Source organism: Pseudopipra pipra, chromosome 1, assembly GCF_036250125.1.
Source record: "Pseudopipra pipra isolate bDixPip1 chromosome 1, bDixPip1.hap1, whole genome shotgun sequence".
Taxonomy (NCBI): domain Eukaryota; kingdom Metazoa; phylum Chordata; class Aves; order Passeriformes; family Pipridae; genus Pseudopipra; species Pseudopipra pipra.
In genome coordinates this window covers 126,863,628-126,885,317 of record NC_087549.1, presented here as the reverse complement: position 1 = coordinate 126,885,317, position 21,690 = coordinate 126,863,628, and the positions used below count along the sequence as shown (strand labels likewise).

The 21,690-nt window shown below is 37.4% G+C and overlaps 1 protein-coding gene across 10 annotated transcripts in view; it reads right to left on the bottom strand.

Annotated features, from left to right (window-relative positions):
• The window catches only part of DGKB (diacylglycerol kinase beta), a 389,503-nt gene that overhangs the window by 74,246 nt on the left and 293,567 nt on the right, over nt 1-21,690 (bottom strand). For 9 of the 10 annotated variants that reach the window (XM_064676145.1, XM_064676132.1, XM_064676139.1 and 6 more), the window contains one exon: nt 3,841-3,931. The exons of the other annotated variant lie outside the window; for it this stretch is intronic. In XM_064676145.1, coding sequence (XP_064532215.1) covers nt 3,841-3,931 — 91 coding nt within the window. The remainder of the gene's footprint in view (nt 1-3,840; nt 3,932-21,690) is intronic. 10 annotated transcript variants of the gene reach the window in all.

Sequence of the window (21,690 nt, the reverse complement as noted above, 5' to 3'; positions counted from 1 at the left end):
GTTTACTCTGAAAATTTCTGAGATCACAAAACAGAACTGTATTATAATGCACACACATCTTCTTAATTCTTCTAAGAGTATAAATCTGGACAGAGAACTATTTCAACACTAAGATTTCCATTTCATATTTGCTCTTCAAGAATTAAATTTTAAACCTGTAGATTATATTCATACACAGAAATCTTTAAAGTCAAAAGACATCTGAAAGTGAGCTGGCAGTTGTGGCAACAACTGTAAGTGAAAGTGTAACTTTTCAATCACACTTTTCTTACAAGAAAAAAGGTATAGGACTTCACTGATTTCTGGAAACAAATTTGTGGTTGCCCCCTATATTTTATATGTATTAAATACTAAGATGATTTATTTTGCTAAAAATTCTGCTCATGTGTATGCTCACTTACTGCTATACATTCTAGATAAACAGATATTAATTTCATAATTAAAAGTAATCTTGTGTAAATACCCTGCAGGCCTCAATGAATCAAACACATACTGTGTGTCAGGCCTCCCACTGTCTTCAAGTGGAATGTACTGGCTGGATAATTAGATAGTACATATTTTTTAACCTTATTTGCATGCATATTATATCTTTTGCACACTGACAAGCAGCAGTAACAACAAAAGTCAGATTACCACAGGGAATTCCCACAAAGAAGTCTTCATTTCTTATAATTTGCAGCCTAAATTAAAATAATTTGATCTTTGACAAGGATGAAATGTCAAGCAGAAGGGGGTCCTCTACAAGCCACGGCCTGTGGCTTCTGAAATCTGCCTAATTTATGTCAGTCACTTCTTAATACATATTTAAGTATTACACGAGAAAGATGATAAATATGCAATCTGACACCTTTGGTATTTCCCTGCTGTTAATTTATAAAGGTCTGGCGTCCCCCAAACTGACTGGAATTATTTAAATAAAAGACGAATTGTGAAATAGGATGGCGCGGGGTCTAGCTTCCATTTTCACTCAATATTGAGCACAGCAGGTAGTACACTAACACAATTATGTGATGAGGCCTCAGAGTCCCAGAGTGATGAGCAACTTTCTGAATTAGGAAAGAAGCCTTTCTTTTGTTCATATACAGACAAGAAGTTTGCGCTACAGGTAGCTCTGTTTTGTCCTAACACATTCATATACTACAACAACAAAACACAGATGTGTTCTGCTCCTTTTCGTTTCCTTTTTTTTTTAAATTTCAAATAATGCAACGATGCTGTTAAAAATAAAAGCATGCTTTTAAAATGTAGAGCATGCCTACCTAGATCAGAAAGAAAATCCATCTCTTCTGGTTCTTTTTTGCCTTTTTTCCTGGCCTCAGTCACTTTTTTAATATTATTATTTATACTTTATTTATGATATCAAACATTTTCAGATCATCTCTAAGTTGAGTATATCCATATCTATGCCTGAAAAGAGCTGAGATTAAGGCTTTGCTGTGTAACCAAGGGCAATATAATGCCAGAGTATGTGAACATTTTAAACTCCTTTCCTTCACCCATTAATACCAGGTGGTATAGAAGGTTTACACTGGTCTGACAATGCTTTTACAGTGTTGCAGGTATGATCCATCTCATCCCCGCTTACACTTCATCTCTACCTACTCTCATTAAATACCTTTCACATACCCTTCTTTTTTACTGAAGCAGAAATAAAGCGCAAGTTCTTTAAACTGTAAAATCATCAGCCTTGTTTACTGACACATTATTATTAAAAATAAATCCTTAATTTTGTCCTAGTTTGTTTGGTTGGTTTTTTCCATTTTAGTTTCTTTCCCTTTAGAACCTATGTTTCTCTCCTCAACTTCTTGGATCCCAGTTTGGAAACAAAAACACATCTTATTCTGGATAACATAAGACTTGTGTCCAACTTCGTTCTGCATTTCACACTCACACAGAAGAAAACATGCACAACATGAGTCAAGGAAAACCAATATCAGGAAAACCAATCTTAATTAGTTTAGAAATCAAATATAGGGTTGAACAAATATTTGCCCATACAACGTTTGATCACTGTCTCAAAGCTCAGAGATACACAACCTTAATCTTCCCGGGCTTTGTTAATTCAAAATTTGGCTGTATAGCAAACACATTCTTTGTGCATTATATTGAGTGAAATATGGTCTCATACATCAAGCTCTCATTTATAGTGACATCCCCAAGTAAGGGGCAGCAGGTTAAAAATTAGATTAAAACAGTGCTACTTCCAAATGTTGATAATGTTCAAACAAGCATATTGGCATCCATTGTAATTTACTCATTGTAAATAAATCTGCAGATAACCACCTCCTACCACTTCCTGTAAACTTTTGGAAACTATGCTTTTGTTCCTAATTGTAGGACTAATGATAATGACCAGGATAGATGAAGTGAACATTAACAAACGTCTCATATACTGGCAATGTAATACTATCTTGGTAACAATAGTTATTGACATGAATCGGTAATAACTATACAACTGGTATCAGCAGCACCACAAACTCGTATACCTACTTGTTTGCTTTGGGATGTCAACATAAATCACCCTTTCAGTGTTTACAATTATATAAGTTCACCTCTTAGTATGTATCAGGATATGTATGATTTTCACCAGATGTTAATCTTTTATTGGGAAAGCCTCCTCATCAATTTGAATTTAATCAAAAGGTACATTTAACTTGCAGTATATTCAAATCTAATCAAACCAGTAAGTATTTCTTCCAATAACTAATGAAATATTTTTCACACACTGTTTCCCCAAATACATGTTTGTGAAGCACTGTCTTGGGAACGAAGGGGGATTTTTTTTTCCTAGGGTTTCTGGTTGATGTTTTGTTTTGTTTTTATTATATTTTAATCCAACTTGTGAGGAGCATGTTTCCACTTTAAGAAGAAACATAACACAATAACAGGCAAATCTAGCATTGCAGGTCTTACAGTTTCAGTCTCAGTACTCTTTGCTACTGTTCTGCTACCAGATTCATGGTCCCTTCAGATCATTTCAGACTTCACCTTTCAGGAGGCTTTGACCAGACTCACAGCTCTCCCCATACCTCTCCGAGTGCCTCATGCTGCTATACAAATACTCCATTGACACGTGCAGTTCCTCATTACTACTGGAAAGGAAAAGCACCATAATCCACCTGAGAAATGATTTCATTATTTAACTTAAGTTCTCAAGTTTGTACTTTCACTCATTTCACATTTTTCATGTCCTTATTTATAAACATCAATCCCCCAAAGAGTTTATGTAATATAGCCACTTATTCCATCAGCCATCAAAGTGGCAGTGGCACACTATTTTAAATTCCTATTTTGTCTGTAACTATTCTGTGTCTTTTCAGTTAATGTTCAATGTATAATGGAAAGATGACCCCTTGTGCAGAGAGAAAAGGTATTTAATGAAGGGGAATGATTCAAAAAAATACATATATTCTTTAACCTTTCTTCAGGAAAGTAAGTACAATTTTAGGGAATTGAGTTTTAAAGGTTATAAAATCTTGGGACCTGGAAATAATAAGATTTTTTTTTTTTATTTTAATCCTGCAGCAGCTCTCACTCCCTCCAACAGTCTTTCATTTTTCCATCTGACCTAGCCACACTCCCTATTGATTTCTAATGCTATACTTCACCTCTTGACCTTGTCTACTGTATTAAGACTTCACTAATCATCAAACTGAACTTTGTTCCAGTGTTCAGGGCTACACTACAAATAGACACGATAAAAATAATATTTTGGAATATAGGGTCGAAAGGATCTGCACTCCTTTGCCTTACTGGATTCAGGCATTCTGTACCCTTGTTCCCTGCATTTCAGCCAAACTAGTGACATTTCAAGGATAAAGGCAACAATTAGTTTCTTACTTCTATTTCTACAGATTCATGCAGCTTCTTACAGGTGGCTGAGAAAGTTTCCGAAGTGCCAAATTCAAAATACCAAAATTTGTTCTTCATTCTGAAACAAGAAAAAAAAAAGAAAAGAAAAAAAGAAAGATCTTATTCACTATCAATGTGTGACAAAAGTGATCATCCTGTCTTCCATTATAAGTAATGGCAAAGGCTTGGGAACATGTGACATCCCATTTTAAATAGATGAGCTCATAATTTTCAAAGCTTAAATGTTGGTGTCAAGTTGTATGATATCCCCTAAAGGGATAACAGGAATGTGTTGAACTGACAGGTTCAAATGTACCTTTGACTTTTCTTTTTCAGTGACTATCAGAATATTTTTTATCACTTAACCAGTGACATGGCTCAGAAAAATGTATCGATTTTATTTTATGCCTTACACCTACAATACGATTTCTGATTCACAGTTAACATCTCTATCCTGCAGAGTAGTAGAATGTGCAAGGGCAATCCCATCATGAAGAAGAGGTAAGACAAAAATGTAGCTTGCCTTAAGTTAGATAAAAGTAAAGGCAAATGCCTTTACTGTGCATGATGACAGATGAGTTATTAGAAGAAAATAAAAATTCCAGATCTAATAATCTTTATATATTTTGCAGTAGAAGAGCTGTATTATCAGGTAATTCGCTCATAGAGACATTTTAAATGGGCAGTGAGACCTGCATCTTGAAGATCGTTAACAGTTTCTACAGGAAAATAAAACTGTATTTAAAGCTAGTAAATTGCTGAGTTTATCATGACAGCGGGCAGAATTTACATTTTTTTTCTTCTTAAATACATAAAGACTGCACTTCTATTTTACTAGATTTACTGCATACTGTTAAATACAATCAGGACGCAAACAGCACCATTTCAAATAAGTATGTGTACTTTTTTTTAACTCTCATGAGTAACTATTATTTTGCAACAAAAAAAAAGCAACTAAAAAAGAGCAAAAACAACAAAAGACATTGAATAAGAATTCATTATTCACACTTAAGAATCAGATATGAACTCAGTTACTCCAATTTTATAAACTATTCTCTGACACAGGCACAGCACAGCGTGCTTGTAACTTGAAAATGACTGAGTCTGCAGTCTGACTTAGAAGTGCAGATTGAAACACCGACGTAGATGACTGTAAAACATGTCAGCAAAAGTACAAACCCTACCTAGTACTTATTTCAAATTACACATACAAGTCTACTTAGTCGTTCTTACAGTCCACTTAATGACTCTTAGAATTACAAAGTGAGAAGGGGCATTATTGTACCAGCCAGTTCCAGAAACCTGCTGGCACAAGAGCCAGCAATTCCTGGTGCAGTATGCGAAGGGTGTCTGGGTGTCCAACCTGGCAGCCTCCAGAGACTGGGGAGAGAAGAATAATAAGGAACTGATACATTCCTAATGAAAAAAGTTATAGGAATTTTACGCAAAAAATCTGAAAGTGTTAGGAAACAATTTTTGAAAACCTGCTCTGGGCTAAATGGCATATTCTCAAAGGAGTTCCAACAGCAGAAATGTTCAGGCCAGATTCAGCATCCAGATTTCATGAATCCATGAATGGAAGTGATCTGATGTATGTTCCTTCTATACCTGCAGATTAGTTATCACACTGAAATACTGACCTGGGATCAAGTGCTCTATTTGTGTCAATGTATATGAAAAAATTCAGAATCTTTTAGTTTCCAAACAAATGTGAACCAAGTCCTGAATTTCCATTGGATCCCTTTGGAAAATCTGGATGCAGCTATTATCCTGCTACTTTCCACGCAGGGACAATCAATAACGAAAAAGAATTCCAACACCAAAACCTTGATGTAAATATTCATAAAAATAAAAATTTTTTATTTGATCCTGTTATTGAGTAACAAGCCTTTGAATCTTCTCCTTTGATAGCCTTTCCTCTTGTGATTCAGTGACTTTTATCCCAAATGAAGCATCTTTTCTTTTTCTTTATTGAAAAGACTGCTTTAAATTGACTCACTTATTAGCACTCTATATAACAAACTCTTTGATTTAAACAGTTAAAATAGGCATATATTTTATAGTCATTCAGAATATGGTGTCAAATTCAAGTACTTTGAGTTCAGCAATACAAAACTCATCATTGTCAATGCACTCAAGGATTACTAGAAAAATCTAGATCTATAGATCTAAAACTTGTAGGATCATACGACAGAAGGAAATATATCAGGTGAGGTTTTGATGGTAGATGTATTTCTTGCAATTGTAATATAGCCTATAAGATTCTATTAGGCCAAAAAATGTAGTCTTGTGTGCCTATGCTCCATTCTTGAGTTGACTATATCTCTGTTTTTGAGCATAGAAAGACAACTTGACAACTTTTTGAGTACAAAGATAGATGTAGATACAAATAATTTTATTTTTCATTTTCAAAAGGATTTACCAACTTCCTTTACAAGCCATGAAATAGATTAGATTCCATGTTTTTATTCAAATACACTGTATCTTTTATTGGATAGGAAATTGTATTGGAGCTTTTCTTACAGATACAAAACAGAGTTGAATAAAGAAATCCAGAGAAATTATACTAAAGTTTCTATAAGAAAGACAAGTCTTATTATTCTAGTAAACACTATATTTTTTCTAAAAATTTTTAAAAAACCCTCTAAGTCTGTATCTTCCACTTGCATTCCTCTTTCAAATAGGTGAAGCTCATCTTCTTATCAAGACAGCAGCAAACAGTTGAAGAATCCATTTAGAAGATTAATGAACTGGTCTTAAGGCCATTCTAATTTCTTTCACAATGGTATAACTAAATTTTAGGTTGGTAAACAAACATGTTTAATGACAATTTTGCCACATTAAAACTGTAAGAAACTGAGTCACATGCTGCTGTCATGTATATTTTCTCTCACTCCTAGAGGAGCTGATGATTTCAACTTTTAATAAGACATGACCACAAAAAGTTGAAGTTTGTTTCACTTAAAAAAAAAAGTGCTATACAGTAGCACTTTTCTTTACAACACTGGTTTTGTTGGAATAGCAAAGGGAATAGACTATTTTACAAAAAAAGGGGTTTTTTTCCCAAGATTCAAAGTGCATAGTGAAATTCTTAAACAACTTTATGTTTGAAAATACAGTATAAATAAAACCTCAATCATGATTAAAAGCTGACCTATCTAATCTTGTTATTGTATTAAAATATGTCAAAATATACAGCCTATGGATGAAGGAGCAACAAAACAAAACTGTACTTCGAGAACCTAAACACCTTTTATGCTGGGAGTGTTCCACATCTTCAGGTATTGGTCAGTTTTCTGATAATGACCTTCTTTAAGAGGGATGAAACAAATTCTCAAGACAGTATAGAGAGGCAAACACTGCCATTTCTTACAGCATTTCTATACTGTGGATAAATATCAGACTTAGAAACTTGGATACGTTTTTTGAAAAAGATCAGACTAATATTTGGTAATCAAGGCAAAATAATCAAAATAGTCTGTAATATGGGTTTGCTCCATTATCAGTTAATCAGAAACCCCCCTACTGCTAAAACTATTTTATATAACCTTTCTGATTAAGCAATTAAAAGGCATGTCATTGAAAAATTGTCCTGTATCTAAATATGGAAATAGTAAATACTTTATTCAACACCTGAAGAGCATCCATACTTCATTGCAGTATGCATACTCTGTCAGAACACGCATAACAATAGACCAGTTATAGGTTGCTAATAAAAGGTGATGACAATAAAAAGAGGAGTACTTTAAAGTTAAATAACCAATTCATATTCTGACATTAAAGGTCTACACTTCGGGCAAGAGCTTATTGCTACATTTTTAAGTTTGTCACACTTTCTACCACATCCTACTTACACTTCTTATATTTACTATTTCATCACGGCTAGGCTTCGCAAACAAAGATTTGGAAAGGGCGCTACCCCATTTGCTACAAGCACGCTGGTGGCTAAAGAGGCCAATGGGAGATTAGACATGTCTGGTTGCAAAAGGCACAGCAGAAAGACTCCTTGGATGGTATCAGCAAGACATGATTCTTTCTGCATTGTCTTTTCGAGAGTGATCCTGCATGTGTTCTCAAAAGAAGCAGCAGCGTTATGGATAGTGTGTCTCCAGACCTCCTGATTGGAGGCCAGAGTAGACCAGTGATGAAGATCAATGTGGCCAAGGCTGAGATGTTGTTTCAGGGAGTCCTTGTATCTCCTTTTCGGGGCTCCTCTCTTGCGGCAGCCAGTGGCAAGTTCACCATAAAGCAAGATCTTAGGGAGGTGGTGGTCCTTCATCCTGGAGACGTGTCCCGCCCAATGCAGCTGTGTTCTCAGCAACATGGCCTCTATACTTGTAACTGCTGCCTGTTCTAGAACAGATGTATTAGTCACATAATCTGACCAGTGGATGTTTAGGATGGTATGGAGACAGCATTGATGGAAGCGTTCTAGGAGTCATAGAATCATAGAATCGATTGGGTTGGAAAAGACCTCCGAGATCATCGAGTCCAACCCTTGGTCCAAATCCAGTCCATTTACTAGATCATGGCACTCAGTGCCACGTCCAATCTGCGTTTAAAAATCTCCAGGGATGGTGAATCCACCACCTCTCTGGGCAGCCCATTCCAATGCCTGATTACTCTCTCTGTAAAGAATTTTCTCCTGATATCCAATTTAAATTTCCCCTGGCGGAGCTTAAGCCCGTGCCCCCTTGTCCTATTGCTGAGTGCCTGAGAGAAGAGACCAACGCAGGTGGTGGCAGTAAATGATCCATGATTCGGACCCATATAAAAGAGTAGACAGCACAATGGCTCTATAAACACTGATCTTTGTACTTTTCTTCAGGTGTTTATTTCGCCAGACTCTTTTATGGAGTCTTCTGAAAGCTCTATATGCCTTTGCTAACCTGTTGTCTATCTCTCCATCAATCTTACTGTCCGAGGAGATGAGGCTACCTAGGTAATTAAACTGCTGGACTGATTTGAGCTCTGATTGGCCAATGGTGATATGGGGATGATGGAAGACTTCCTGAGGTGCAGGTTGATGGAAGACTTCTGTCTTCTTTAAGCTGACTTCCAGCCCAAAAAGCTCAGCAGCCTCAGCAAAGCAGGATGTTAAACGCTGCAGAGCTACTTCTGTGTGAGTGACAAGGGTGTCGTCATCAGCATAAAGCAGCTCCTGGACAAGATGTGGGCCTTCAGTCGCCTTAGGTTGAATAGGCTTCCATCAGTATGATATCGAATGTAGATACCATCATCATCATCAAGGTCTGCCGTGGCCCTTTGGAGCATCATGCTGAAAAAGATTGTGAATAGGGTTGGGGCAAGAACGCAGCCTTGTTTTGCACCATTGGTTATTAGAAAGGACTCAGAAAGTGCATCACCATATCTGACTTGGCCGTGCTGATCCTCATGAAGTGAGATAATCATTTTAAGGAACTTGGGGGGACAATCTAAATGTTCCAAAATCTGCCACAGACCTTTTCTGCTCACAGTATCAAAAGCCTTGGTGAGGTCGACAAAGGTTACATAGAGACCTTTGTTCTGTTCCCTACACTTCTCTTGCAGTTGTCTGAGAACATACACCATGTCTATGGTACTCCTGTTGGCTCTGAAACCACATTGGCTTTCAGGTAGAATTCCTTCTGCTATAGTGGGTATTAGTCTGTTCAAAAGTATTCTTGCCAGGATTTTGCCAGCAAAGGAGAGCAGAGTAATACCTCAATAATTTGAACAGTCTGATTTATCTTCTTTCTTCTTATACAAGGTGACGATGACTGCATCACGAAGGTCTGATGGTAGTACACCTTGTTCTCAACAGCGCACCACAAACTCATGAAATTTAGCATGGAATGCTTGGCCCCCATGCTTCCAGACTTCAGGTGGAATTCCATCAACCCCAGCTGCCTCGCCAGTTTTCACCTGCTGTATGGCCTTAAGAGTTTCTCCCATAGTAGGGACAATATCCAATTCATTTTTCACTGGTTGTTGTGTAATGGATCAAAATTGCTGAGTCTTGAACTACACGGCTAGTACTGAAAAGTGTGTGAAAGTGTTCAGACCATTGATTCAGAATGGAGGTTTTATCTGTCAGAAGCCTTTGGCCACCTGCGCTGAATACAGGGCTTTGGACCTGGTATGTAGGCCCGTATGCTGTTTTCAAGGCCTCATAGAATCCTCTGCAATTTATTATATTTATTATATTTATTTCCACTTTAATGCGCAGTGTCAAGCTTCAATGACTTCAGATAAAAAATTCTACATCAGAAAATTTTCAACTGTAATTTTTATAAAATTTCAGCTGAAATACTTTGGCCATTTTTGAAAATGACTGGAGAAAAACATCTATATTTGCTTATATTAAGTGTGCTTGATAACATACACTTTGAACTGTTTTAATACAGCTACACTTTCTGAGAAGACATTTTAATTTTAGCATAAGGATGGCCTTGCATCAAGAATACGTCTCTAGCCGTCTGCATGAAAATACATACAGAATTTAACTATATTATGACCACTTGGAAATAGATTTTTCTATTTTTCTAAAGGGAAGGCTTTATTTTCAATATTCTCATATGGCAGTAAAACAAGAAATTTTTGTCTCTAGTTCTGTCAACTTTTATCCTTTAAGCTACATTAAATATAGAGATTTTTTTACCCACGAAAGTACTATAATTCTTCATTCTTCCAAGGTAAATTCCTTGAAAGGTCCACTGACAGGAAGCAATCTCTACCACAAATCCCTGCAAGAATGTCTGCTCATGGACAAGCAGAACTTGAATTGCTCCAGCAAGTATACCCTTTCCCAGAATATAATCTCTAAGCACTGCCTTCTGAAGACATTTTTTTTAAAGCTATTCCAATTTGTTGCAGAAATACTGTCTCTCTGTTAGTGAGTGTCAAGAGTTGATCTCAATCTATATCATAAACTCATAGCTCCCATTCTAAGAGCAGCATTCATGAACAACAATGTACAGAATGTAATGAATTTAAAAGAGAAAGTAATTCTAAGGCAGGAAAAAATACTAGGAAAGAAGCCATATAGAGTGGGTGCTTATAAATTCATCCACTGTATGTCTGGAAGGTGCTCAGACCCTTAGGTTCAGGCTATGTACTTAAAAGGAACAGGTCTCTCTACCTCCTTTTCTCCCTTTTCTGCCTTTTTCACTCTTTTGTCTTCTGCTCCAAGCAAATGTGGAACAACATGTAGGACCACCTCTGCAGGGAACCAAAAATACCAGAAAAGTGTGCTGAAATGGAGATGCATTTCCACAGAGGAGAAACTGTGCGCAGTACAAGAGGAAAAATGGGATGAAAAGTATATGTGAAAAAAGAGGAGATTATAATCAGGGAAAATAGAGGAATCAAGAAAGAGAAGAACGAGGAAAAGATAGGAACCTAATTTCAAAATGCATTGAAGTTCTGCAAAGCTGAAAAAAGTATGATGATAAAATACAGAAGGGGAAAAAAAATAATCCTAAAAGGAGATACAAGTAAAAACACATATTTCTTAAGTCTGAAAATACAGATAATAAGGTCTAAAAATGAAACTAGGAGTATAGGAAATGCCATGCTGGGCAAAAAAGCTGAACATCTGTTCCAAAGTTCTGTCACTGACAGTGGTTAGTACCAGAGACTTCGGAGAATAGGGTAAAACTCCATGTAGTATACAGCTGGGAATAATCTAGCTCTATGGAAGGTTTATTATTATTTATGATTCTATCAAATTCAAGGAGGTTACATTTAGAGGAAACACAAAGAAGAATTCTTTTTGATGAAGGCAGTGAGACACCAGAAGAGGATGCACAGAGAAGTTGTGGATGCCCTGTTCCTGGAAGTGTTCAAGGCCAGGTTGGATGATGTTTTGAGCAACATGGTCTAATGAAAGTTGTCCCTGACCATGGCAGAGGGGTTGAAACTAGGTGATATTTATCAACCCAAACCATTCTATGATTTTAATTCAGAGAGTTTGTGGCCACTTACATCATAAAGCAATACAAAAATGGTATGTACGGGGAAAATAAAAGTCTGTCTGGAAAAAGAAGTATATTAAGGTGTGTTTGAAATTTCTGTTTTTGGTTTAATGACTCCCAGCCTGTAAGACGTACATTCAAGAGCAAGTGACAGGTACTCTTTGCTGGATTATGAACTGGCTGGATGGCCAGGCCTAGAGAGCGGTGCTGAATGGTGCCGCATTCAGTTGGCACATGGTCATTAGTGCTGTCCCCAGGGGTAAATGTTGGGCCCAGTCCTGTTTCATATCTTTACTGATGATCTGGATGAGGGGATTGAGTTCAGCAAATTTGCAGATGACACCAAACTGAGGGGAAGTATCAATCTGCTGGAGGGTAGGAAGCCTCTGCAGAGAGACCTGGACAGGTTGGATAGATGGGCCAAATGCAGTGGTGTGAGGTTCAATAAAACAAGTGCCAGGTCCTGCACTTTGGCCACAACAACTCTCAGCAGTGCTACAGGCTGGGGGAAGAATGGCTGGAAAACAGCCCAGCAGAAAAGGACCAGGGGTGCTGATTGACAGCCAACTGAACATGATCCACAAGTGTGCCCAGATGGCCAAGAATGCCAGTGGCATCCTGGCCTGGATCAGGAATAGTGTGGCCAGCAGGATCAGGGAAGTGATTCTTCCCCTGTACTTGGCACTGGTGAGGCCTCAACTTGAGTACTGTCTCCAGTTCTGGGCCCCTCCCTACAGGAAAGACATTGAGGTGCTGGGGCAAGTCCAGAGAAGGGCAAATGTTGCTGGTGAAGAGTCTAGCACAAGTCCTATGAGGAGTAGTTGAGAGAGCTGGGGTTGTTTAGCCTGGAGAAGAGGAGGCTCAGGGTGATCTTATCACTCTCTACAGCCACCTCAAAGGAGGTTGTAGCCAGGTGGGAGTTGGCCTGTTCTCCCCGGCAACCAGAAACAGGACAAGGGGACATTGTTGTAAGCTGTTCCAGGGACCGTGTAAGTTGGGCATTAGGAAGAATTTCTTCACGGAAAGGGTGATTAGACATTGGAATGGGCTGCCCAGGGAGGTGGTGGAGTCACTGTGCCTGAGGTGTTTAAGGAGTGACTGGATATGGCATAGTGCCATGGTCTAGTTGGCATGGTGGTGTTTGATTACAAATTGGACTTGATGATTTCAGAGGTCTTTTCCAACCTAATTGATCCTGTGATTCTGTGAAGCAAAAATTTACAGCATATTATATGTTGCAGAAATTGTACTTTATATTTCTGGTAATAAAAATAGGTGGATACATTGGATTTTATCTAATTAAATAAATACTCAATATCTGATTAAATAAAACTTTGGTTGATAAATATCTTAATGCACTGTACATTCAATATAAAGAATATTTTTATCAAGTCTCTCACAGAAGTTTTCAACAGACAACATATTTTCCATCTTTTCTTACAGTTCATAAATCTATTATCTAGGTAATTTTATACTTAGGTAAAATGATTTCATTGCAGCACATAATATATATTAATAAGAATGTATGACTTTTTCTAATGTTCTTCTTTTCTTTCTACTTCTGTCTTAACAATCATATAATTCCTGTTCTGCTTTGTAATGAATCATATGCAAAGGTAAGGAAATAGCCAGTGGAGATGCACATCCATAAGAGATTTATGTGTGACTGGCATGATTTTAATAGAGATACCTTTGTCAATTTTTTCTTTTTTTTTTTTTTTTCCATTACCAACTGTTCTTCTGGAAAATCTAAGTGTTAATCTCCTATGGCACAAAGCATAAGCAGAGATTGTATAGATAAGTGAAGAAAACTTAAAATCCTGATAGGACACTTCCAGTTTTACACAATAAATTAAATTTTCATATTATCATAAAATGATACCACCCATAGTTGAAAAGCTACCCCAAAAATGCTTATAACACTAAGTAACACTGGGAGATCATTCTCCCTGACATTTATTAGTTCTACTGCTGCAATGCTGCATTTGACTCCATTTTTCTCTCATGCTTTATAACACAGTTTTGCACTGTAGCTCATTGATCTGCATGCAGCTGGATTGCCATCTCTGCTGCCTGTCTGCTTGCCCCCCTTCTTCAGTTCTCTGCCCAATTTTCTCAAAACTGTCTGCAGTTCATTCCATTTTGTAACTCCCATTCTTCCCCCTTGCCCTTTCAGTTCTAGCCCTGCCCTCAGCTATGTTCTCACATCTGGCCGAGAATCCACTCCTGGACACCTTGCTCACTCAAACCACTTTCAGTAATAAACACAACTCATAAAGAGTTGCAAAAGGGTTATGCAACTTAGTGGCTGAGGTATAAAAATATAGATGACATTTAATGCAGATAAATTTGAAGTGATGCATAGAGGAAAAAAAAAAAAATTCTAATTTTACAAACAGTGATTAGTTCTCAAGGACAAAGTCTTGGTCTCACAAATAGCTGAATGAAGCTTTCCTCTCCTCAAAGGCAATAATGTGAAGGGGGAGAGAGGAAACCACTTCTTATCTCAGGCTCAAACTATCCATTTGGATAAAATATTTGTACAGACAGTCCAGCTATCAATACCAGTTCACACACTCAAGTCAGGTGCTCATGTTCCCAAACATCATCTGTTGTCTGTATATTTGTAGATAAAAGGTGCAAAAAGGTGCAATGAATTCAACTGAAAGTGCTCCCTTTGCTAGAGTAACCAGAAAAAAAACCCAAAAACAAGAGCAACACCAGGTTAATAATCATATCCATAAGCCACAATCTTCACTTATTAGCTATGAAACCCGTTTTTGTTGGATTAACCATGATGCCTTTCTTACACACCCTCTTTACATTATAGATTCCAACAGAGAGAAGCCTACTACTAACATCTATACAGAGGAGAATCTTATCCTAAAATACAAGTAAAAATGCCCATATTGAAATATAAGCAACATATCCCAAAAATGTTAAGATCTTTGGACCACATGCTAGGTGCTACAATGCAGGGGGAACTCATGACTTTTGAGATGTGCCATAGGTTGCATCTGTTTTGTGCCAACATGCAACAGGATGTTCATGAGGAAAAAAGAAGAATATTACTCCCAAGTTACAGAAGAGTGGTATACTCAACTGTGACAAATTACTGTTTAACCTACAGCATCTGATACAAAACCTAGCTACCATAAAACAATGTGATACCTGACTGACATAGTTTACAAGATATTCCTCCATGTAAGAGGGTACTGTTTCTAATTTGTAACATCTCTTTGAAATAAGGAATTCTGATGCTTGCTTTAGAACACATTTTGTTTTAACAAATTTATTAGTAAGACCAAAAAAACACAGTTTAGTTTCTCAAAATACTTACTAAAAAAGTGTCTTCATTATATCTGTGACTTAATCTGTCATTTTGCTCCACTAAATGAACATCCCTGTTACATTTTTTGAATCCTTTGTGTCCATTCACTATCATGAAGATTTCTGCTCTTAACATTTTACTTATTTTTATCCTCATATTTCTCCTCAGTTTCTTTCTCAAATTCCACAGTCTCGGGAGCAGATGCTGAGGCACCAATGACTCATTAATCTCAAGAGATTTTTCATCATGAACAAAAATAAAGTCCATAAACAGTTCCACATTTACAAGCTTCGATCATACTCAAGAACCAATGAAGCTCCTTAAAAAAGAAGAAAAAAAGCCCTTTCCATATATGTTATAATAGATCTACTATCTCAGAGCAAGGACACAGACCTCCCCATCTCATCTTTAAATTATGTCAGACAAATAAAAAAAAGTCCTTTCCCTTACCCACTAATATGGATATGCAAAAGCAGACATGACACTGAGCAGTACTTATATTAATGAGACCACCATTAAGACAGTTCAGAGGCTCAGGGACAGGTTTGAAGGAGCAACTCCTTATCGGCTGCTTCACATGCACAACTGTAGCTTTGTTTCACAAAACAAACAAACAAACCAGTTTTGTTTACCTGTAAAGTAGGTGATGATATGTAATTAAATATTTTTCTCTACCCAATATTTTAACTCTCACTGAAAAGCTGAAGTATCTCAATACTGCTATTCAATTCTTGCCAAATAAATCCTCCCATTCCCTTAAAATGCTTGAAACACTGTGCTTTATGCCATTGCCAAGTAAGACACAATGAGAAGATGAGGTGAAAATAAAAAAAAAAATAAAAAAAAAGAAGTAAGCAATCAAATGCTTTAAGGTGAACAGGGAGCAGCTCTTCTGTGAACACACAGGAGAAACATCAGACTCTGTGTAGGAGAAAATATTTGGTTGAATCTTTTTTCCTCAGTATCCCTCAAGAAATATTTAAACCTGACAGAACTGGGAACAGACTTTGCCTGTCTGACTGGGATTCGGAGGAATTCTAAGTTTCTTTTTTCTACTGGAAGAGCTGGTTTATGACTTGAGGAAGTCTCATCCTTTTGAAGTTTCATTGTCTCCTGATTCTATCCCTTTAATAAAAGCACTTCTAAGAATGAGGTGGCTTGCCTTGGATTGAGCTTAACACCACACTTCAGCATGTCAATGCCTTTGTCTACCTGGGAAGTAGACAGCTGCATTCCTATTCAAGAAAAAAAAATCTACTCAGTGGAACTGAAGGTGTGATTCACCAGGCCTGAGCGAGCAGAACTGCTCTCCAGGCTTCACTGAGAGAAATAAATGGCTCTCCACTGACTACAGTGAAAGCACTGACATCTAGTTCATATGTATGCAGGCACTTTTGAGTCCTACATTAAGCTGTCTAATCTCAAACGGAAAACTAGTCTTGTTTCAATACACTTCACCTAGATAGTAGAATGTCCTTCCCCCAAATCCTTCAAGAAAAATGAAGTCTCATTATTTCTCATTTTACTTGCTAAAAAAGAATTTACAAAATATATCCTTGCAAGTATTTAAGTAGGACAGTATATCTAAGCACCATTATACCTAGGGCTTTTAGTAACTTAGAACCACAAACAAACCCAAGATCTGAACCCAGTCCACCTGTGTTCCCTGTAGCACCTTAAATGCAAAAGAAAGATAGAATCATAGAATCAACTGGGTTGGAAAGGACCTCCAAGATCACCAAGTCCAACCCTTGATCCAATATCACCACGGTTACTAGACCACGGCAATAAGTGCCACATCCCGTCTCATCTTAAAAACCTCAAGGGACGGTGAATCTACCACCTCCCTGGGCAGCCCATTCCAATATCTGATTGCTCTCTCTGTAATAAATTTCTTCCTAATATCCAATCTAAACCTCCCTGGCAGAGTTAAGACTGCGCCCTCTTGTCCTACTGCTGGTTGCCTGGAAGAGGAGACCGACGCCCATCTGGCTACAACCTCCTTTCAAGTGGTTGTAGAGAGTGAGGAGGTCTCCCCTGAGCCTCCTCTTCTCCAGACTAATCAACCCCAGCTCCCTCAGCCTCTCCTCATAGGACTTGTGCTCAAGTCCCTTCACCAGCCTTGTTGCTCTTCTCTGGACCTGCTCCAGCACCTCAATATCCTTCTTGAACTGAGGGGCCCAGAACTGGACACAGTACTCCAGGTGTGGCCTCACCAGCTCTGAGTATAGAGGAAGAATCAATTCCCTGGTCCTGCTGGCCACACTGTTCCTGATCCAGGCTAGGATGCCATTGGCCTTCTTGGCCACCTGGGCACACTTGTGGATCATGTTCAGCTTCCTGTCAATCCCAACTCCCAGGTCTCTTTCTGCCTGGCTGCTCTTCAGCCACGCTGTTCCCAGCCTGTAGCACTGCTGAGGGTTGTTGTGGCCAAAGTGCAGGACCTGGCACTTGGCCTTGTTGAACCTCATCTCACTGGAATCAGACCATCTCTCCAGCTTGTCCAGGTCCCTCTGAAGAGCCCTCCTGCCTTCCAGCAGATCAACACTCCCTCCCAGCTTGGTGTCATCTGCAAATTTGCTAATGGTGGACTCAATCCCCTCATCCAGAACATCAATAAAGATATTAAACTGTCCCGCTTAATGCATGGACACTCTGCTACCTGCTTTCCTACAGAAGGGTTACAGCACAGCTTCCAGCTCTCAGGTGCAGATCATTCAGGAGAGAACAGGCAGGTGAAATATGTGGCAAGCTTTATTCTTTTTGTGAAATGAAATTTCATAATTATTAAATAACAGTACATTCCTTTCTATTTTTAGATTAGGATGGGATGAGTGTCGCTTTTAAAAGGCCACTGATTTTCTTAAAACCTGAAAATATTACAATTAATGTTATATTTGTGAGCCTATATTTTTAGGCAACTTTTTTCCCCTGAAGACTGAACGCAGTCATCAGCTGTGGTTAAAAATGCTGTTCTGTAAATGTGCAGAGACTTCAGAATACAATTTTAGTGTGACAGAAGGCCTTTACTTAGTAGAAACCAGGACTTAGCATTGAAAATGCACATGATAGCTGTATAAATAATAAATTCTACTACTATAATTACTTACCATCTCACCCTTCAAAATAACAATTTAGAAGAGTAAAGCTAGGAAGAGTATAGTGGTTTTGCTCCTGTGTACAAAGCTATGTGACCAAGGATCATTCCTCCAAAAATCTTGTTGGATTATCAGCAAATACCAGTTATATACCCAGTATGTCATTGTTTCACTTATTATATGCCTGTAGTGAGCGCACTTATTCTTTAATCCCTGTGCTCCATTAAAATTCAAAATATATACAAACAAGAAGAAATTGATTAATTTTTCAAAAGCATACTTAAAGTAAACCTGTAAAATGGTTCCCTGTGTTTCTTTTATGGAATATGTTTGTGATTATATACATTACACTTCAGAGAAGTCTATATAACCCTTCATACAGGAATATACACAAAGATCACTTTAAGAAATCTCCCTTTCTAATTTTTTGATAATCATATGCTATAGGAATTGTAAATTTAGTACCAGTGTCTGGTAGGATTCTTTTCTGCAGCCAGAGAGTTGGTGAGGAATCAACCTTTATGGGTGATAATTCTAAACTATCAAGTCTAGTAATTAGACCCATGCTTCTGCCTAAATTATATTTGTCTAGTTCAGTGCCTTCAGTTTTACTTCTTATACTACAGCTCCATATTGCATTTCTAATCATTACTTCACCCCAGCTTTTTAAAAGCTCTCGCAGCTCCATGTTACCAGCTGTTGTTTTCTTTCTTAATGCATTTCACTTGCAAGGAGAAAAAAACAAACCAAAAAAAGCCCCACCACCCCCACCACCCCCCAGATTTAGATTTCTTATTCTCATCCTTACTCACTGCTTTTCAGCTCCTGAAATTCATGGAAACAATGATTCTTTGCTGTAAAGTCAGCAATACTTTAGGACTTAAATTTCATAAGGAAATCAAATATGGTGAATGAGGATACTGTCATTTGGAAGCACTGATCTGATTTCTTCAAATTTACAGAACTTGGACTATAATTCATAATTTTAAGTTACATAATATTTTTCTAAGTGATCTAAACTAAGCCAAATTAACCAACTCTTAAATGAAAGTTAAAATACATCCAGTGTATAATTTTTTCCAATTATTCTATAGATTAAATTTAGAAAGTAACAACAACAAAAAACCTGTCAAAACAAACAAACGAAGCTTATATTAAACTGGCATTTTTTTTGTCTCTTCATCTTATTTGACATGCAGAAAACATCAGCTGCACAACTTTTGTTAACATCCATGCACAGATAAACTGTGAATACTCAGTAAAGAAATACAAATTATCAGCACATAAAATGCTGCATCACAGCATTCGCCACAATTACTTGAGAACTGCAGGTAACACTTCTACTGACACTTATAGTTGTATAAAGTTTACAGAAGTTAGCTTGAAGGCTTGGCTTTCTTTTAAAAAAACAAATCTTACGAGTGTATTAAAGCATATAAGCCTAGCATCTAAAACAGGTCTGCAAAATGTATTCTGCCATAAACTTTGTAAGACTGAAGAAAAGTAATAAGAACCATAAAATATAGGTCTACAATATTCATCTGAGAAAGGTCAAGGGAACTTTTTCAAACCTTAACAAAAAAAACCAGAGAAACCATGTATGAAGCAGTCTCTAAAATTTTCTGCTTGGGACTTCACAAAAGCATGTTGTACATTTTTACTAAGTTAAAACTTAGTGTGCTGACTACAAAAGACATACTCTAAAGAAACCCAGGGTGTACCAAGCTTTTTCAGTTTTTCACTGGAGAACACATGAATCCACCATTTTTCATTTTAACGTAGACTGCAGAACTAGAAGGAATTATACACTGAAATTCTTAGCTTTTCTCTAGTTCCTCTGCATCAGTCTACAAGCTCCAAGGGGTAGTAAAATTATTATTGTTGCACAATTTGAAACAAAGTCCTACTGACTCTTACAGTAATGCAATCTTTGTTGTTAGGGTCTTTCCCACAGAATGGGAAAATACTTGAATATTTCTTCTTCCCATTAGTTTTCAGCTGTGTAGCATGGTGCCAAGGCCAAATCTAATGTCTCTGTGGAGAATTTAACTGGTAGGAGAGGTAGCAAAAGACACATGTAGGATTTGAAATATAACTTTCATATTTAAAAGATGCATATTTGCACATTCTTGTGGGATCTCTGGAGCTGATTGTAATTCTAGTAATTTTCAGGTAACAGGTACAGGTTTCTGTGTTAAGATATAAGCAACATATTAACCAAGTCTAACTGCCTTCAGAGATGGGGTTGGGGAGGAGGGAAAAAGCCAAGCCCGTTTAGTGAAAACAGTGCTGTTTCCAATAAACAGAGACTATTATGTTAAGGCAGAACTGTGCAATGCTTTCTGAGAAGAGGTCTCATCTTTGCAAGTGGACTTCAAAAAAATATTCCTGCAGAATTTTCCTAAGTAGTAATTATAGACTATGTGTTGGTAATCGTGTAAAACTGTGGCTTTATCTCTAAGTAGGAATATTACTAACATATCAGCTCTACTCTTATAAGTTCCATGAGAACATGCCAAAGAATCATTTTGGTACCACATTTTTTACATATACAACCCTAATACACCTAACAGTCATTTGTATAAACGTACAGCTTTTCCCAGACAGGCTATTTCTAGGAAATAGCAATCATATTTTTTTTTATTTAGTTGTATGTCATTATATGGTAGTATGCTCAGAAATATTTCTTAAAGCTCTTTCTTAAAGCTTGCCTAATTTTGAAAATACTAGGTTCCAGCATCTTAGCTTGCTTTTTCTCTAAGTTGTTCCTTAGAGCTAGATATTGCTGCGAGTATGAAGTATCATGGGCAATTGTCACATGATAAATTACTGTTTTCATCCAATCAAATATTAAAGCTGCTCACTACTGACCTTGAGCACCACTTACATTCCCAGAGCCATGGCCCTTTTCTAAGTCATCAGGGTACAGCTGGCACAAATTCAGCCGAGCAATCAGATTCATACCCACTCGCAAAAGTTAAGTCTCTTAAAAGCTCTGTGTCTCACAGAGCACAACCAGAGGCTTGACCACTCTTGAAAAGGTGTCCAACACCTGACTGTTCCTATCAAGGAGTATTACCTGTTCATATTGATTTGCAGCAAAGTATTTCTCAGTAAGCATTTCCACTTAACATTTACTCTCATGGAACCTGTGTAGTGGGAGATATTTACGAGTTGCTTTCAGCTTAAAAATAAATCACCTCTAATTCCTCTAAGCGAAATCAATCAAAAGTCTTTAAAAAATGGACTGGTTGTTTGGTCGATTCTGGCAGAAAAGTAAACAGCACTTCAGCTTTTCTCCACCATTAAGGTCTAAATGGCCTAGAAAGTAAATCAATATCTCCAGTCAGCCTTCTGGCCATTGTTTAGCCAGTAGATATGGATTTTCTCTAGCTTACTGCACTCCTTTGGGACTAACCTGTAATCCTCAGAGAGTAATAATAAGTTCATTATC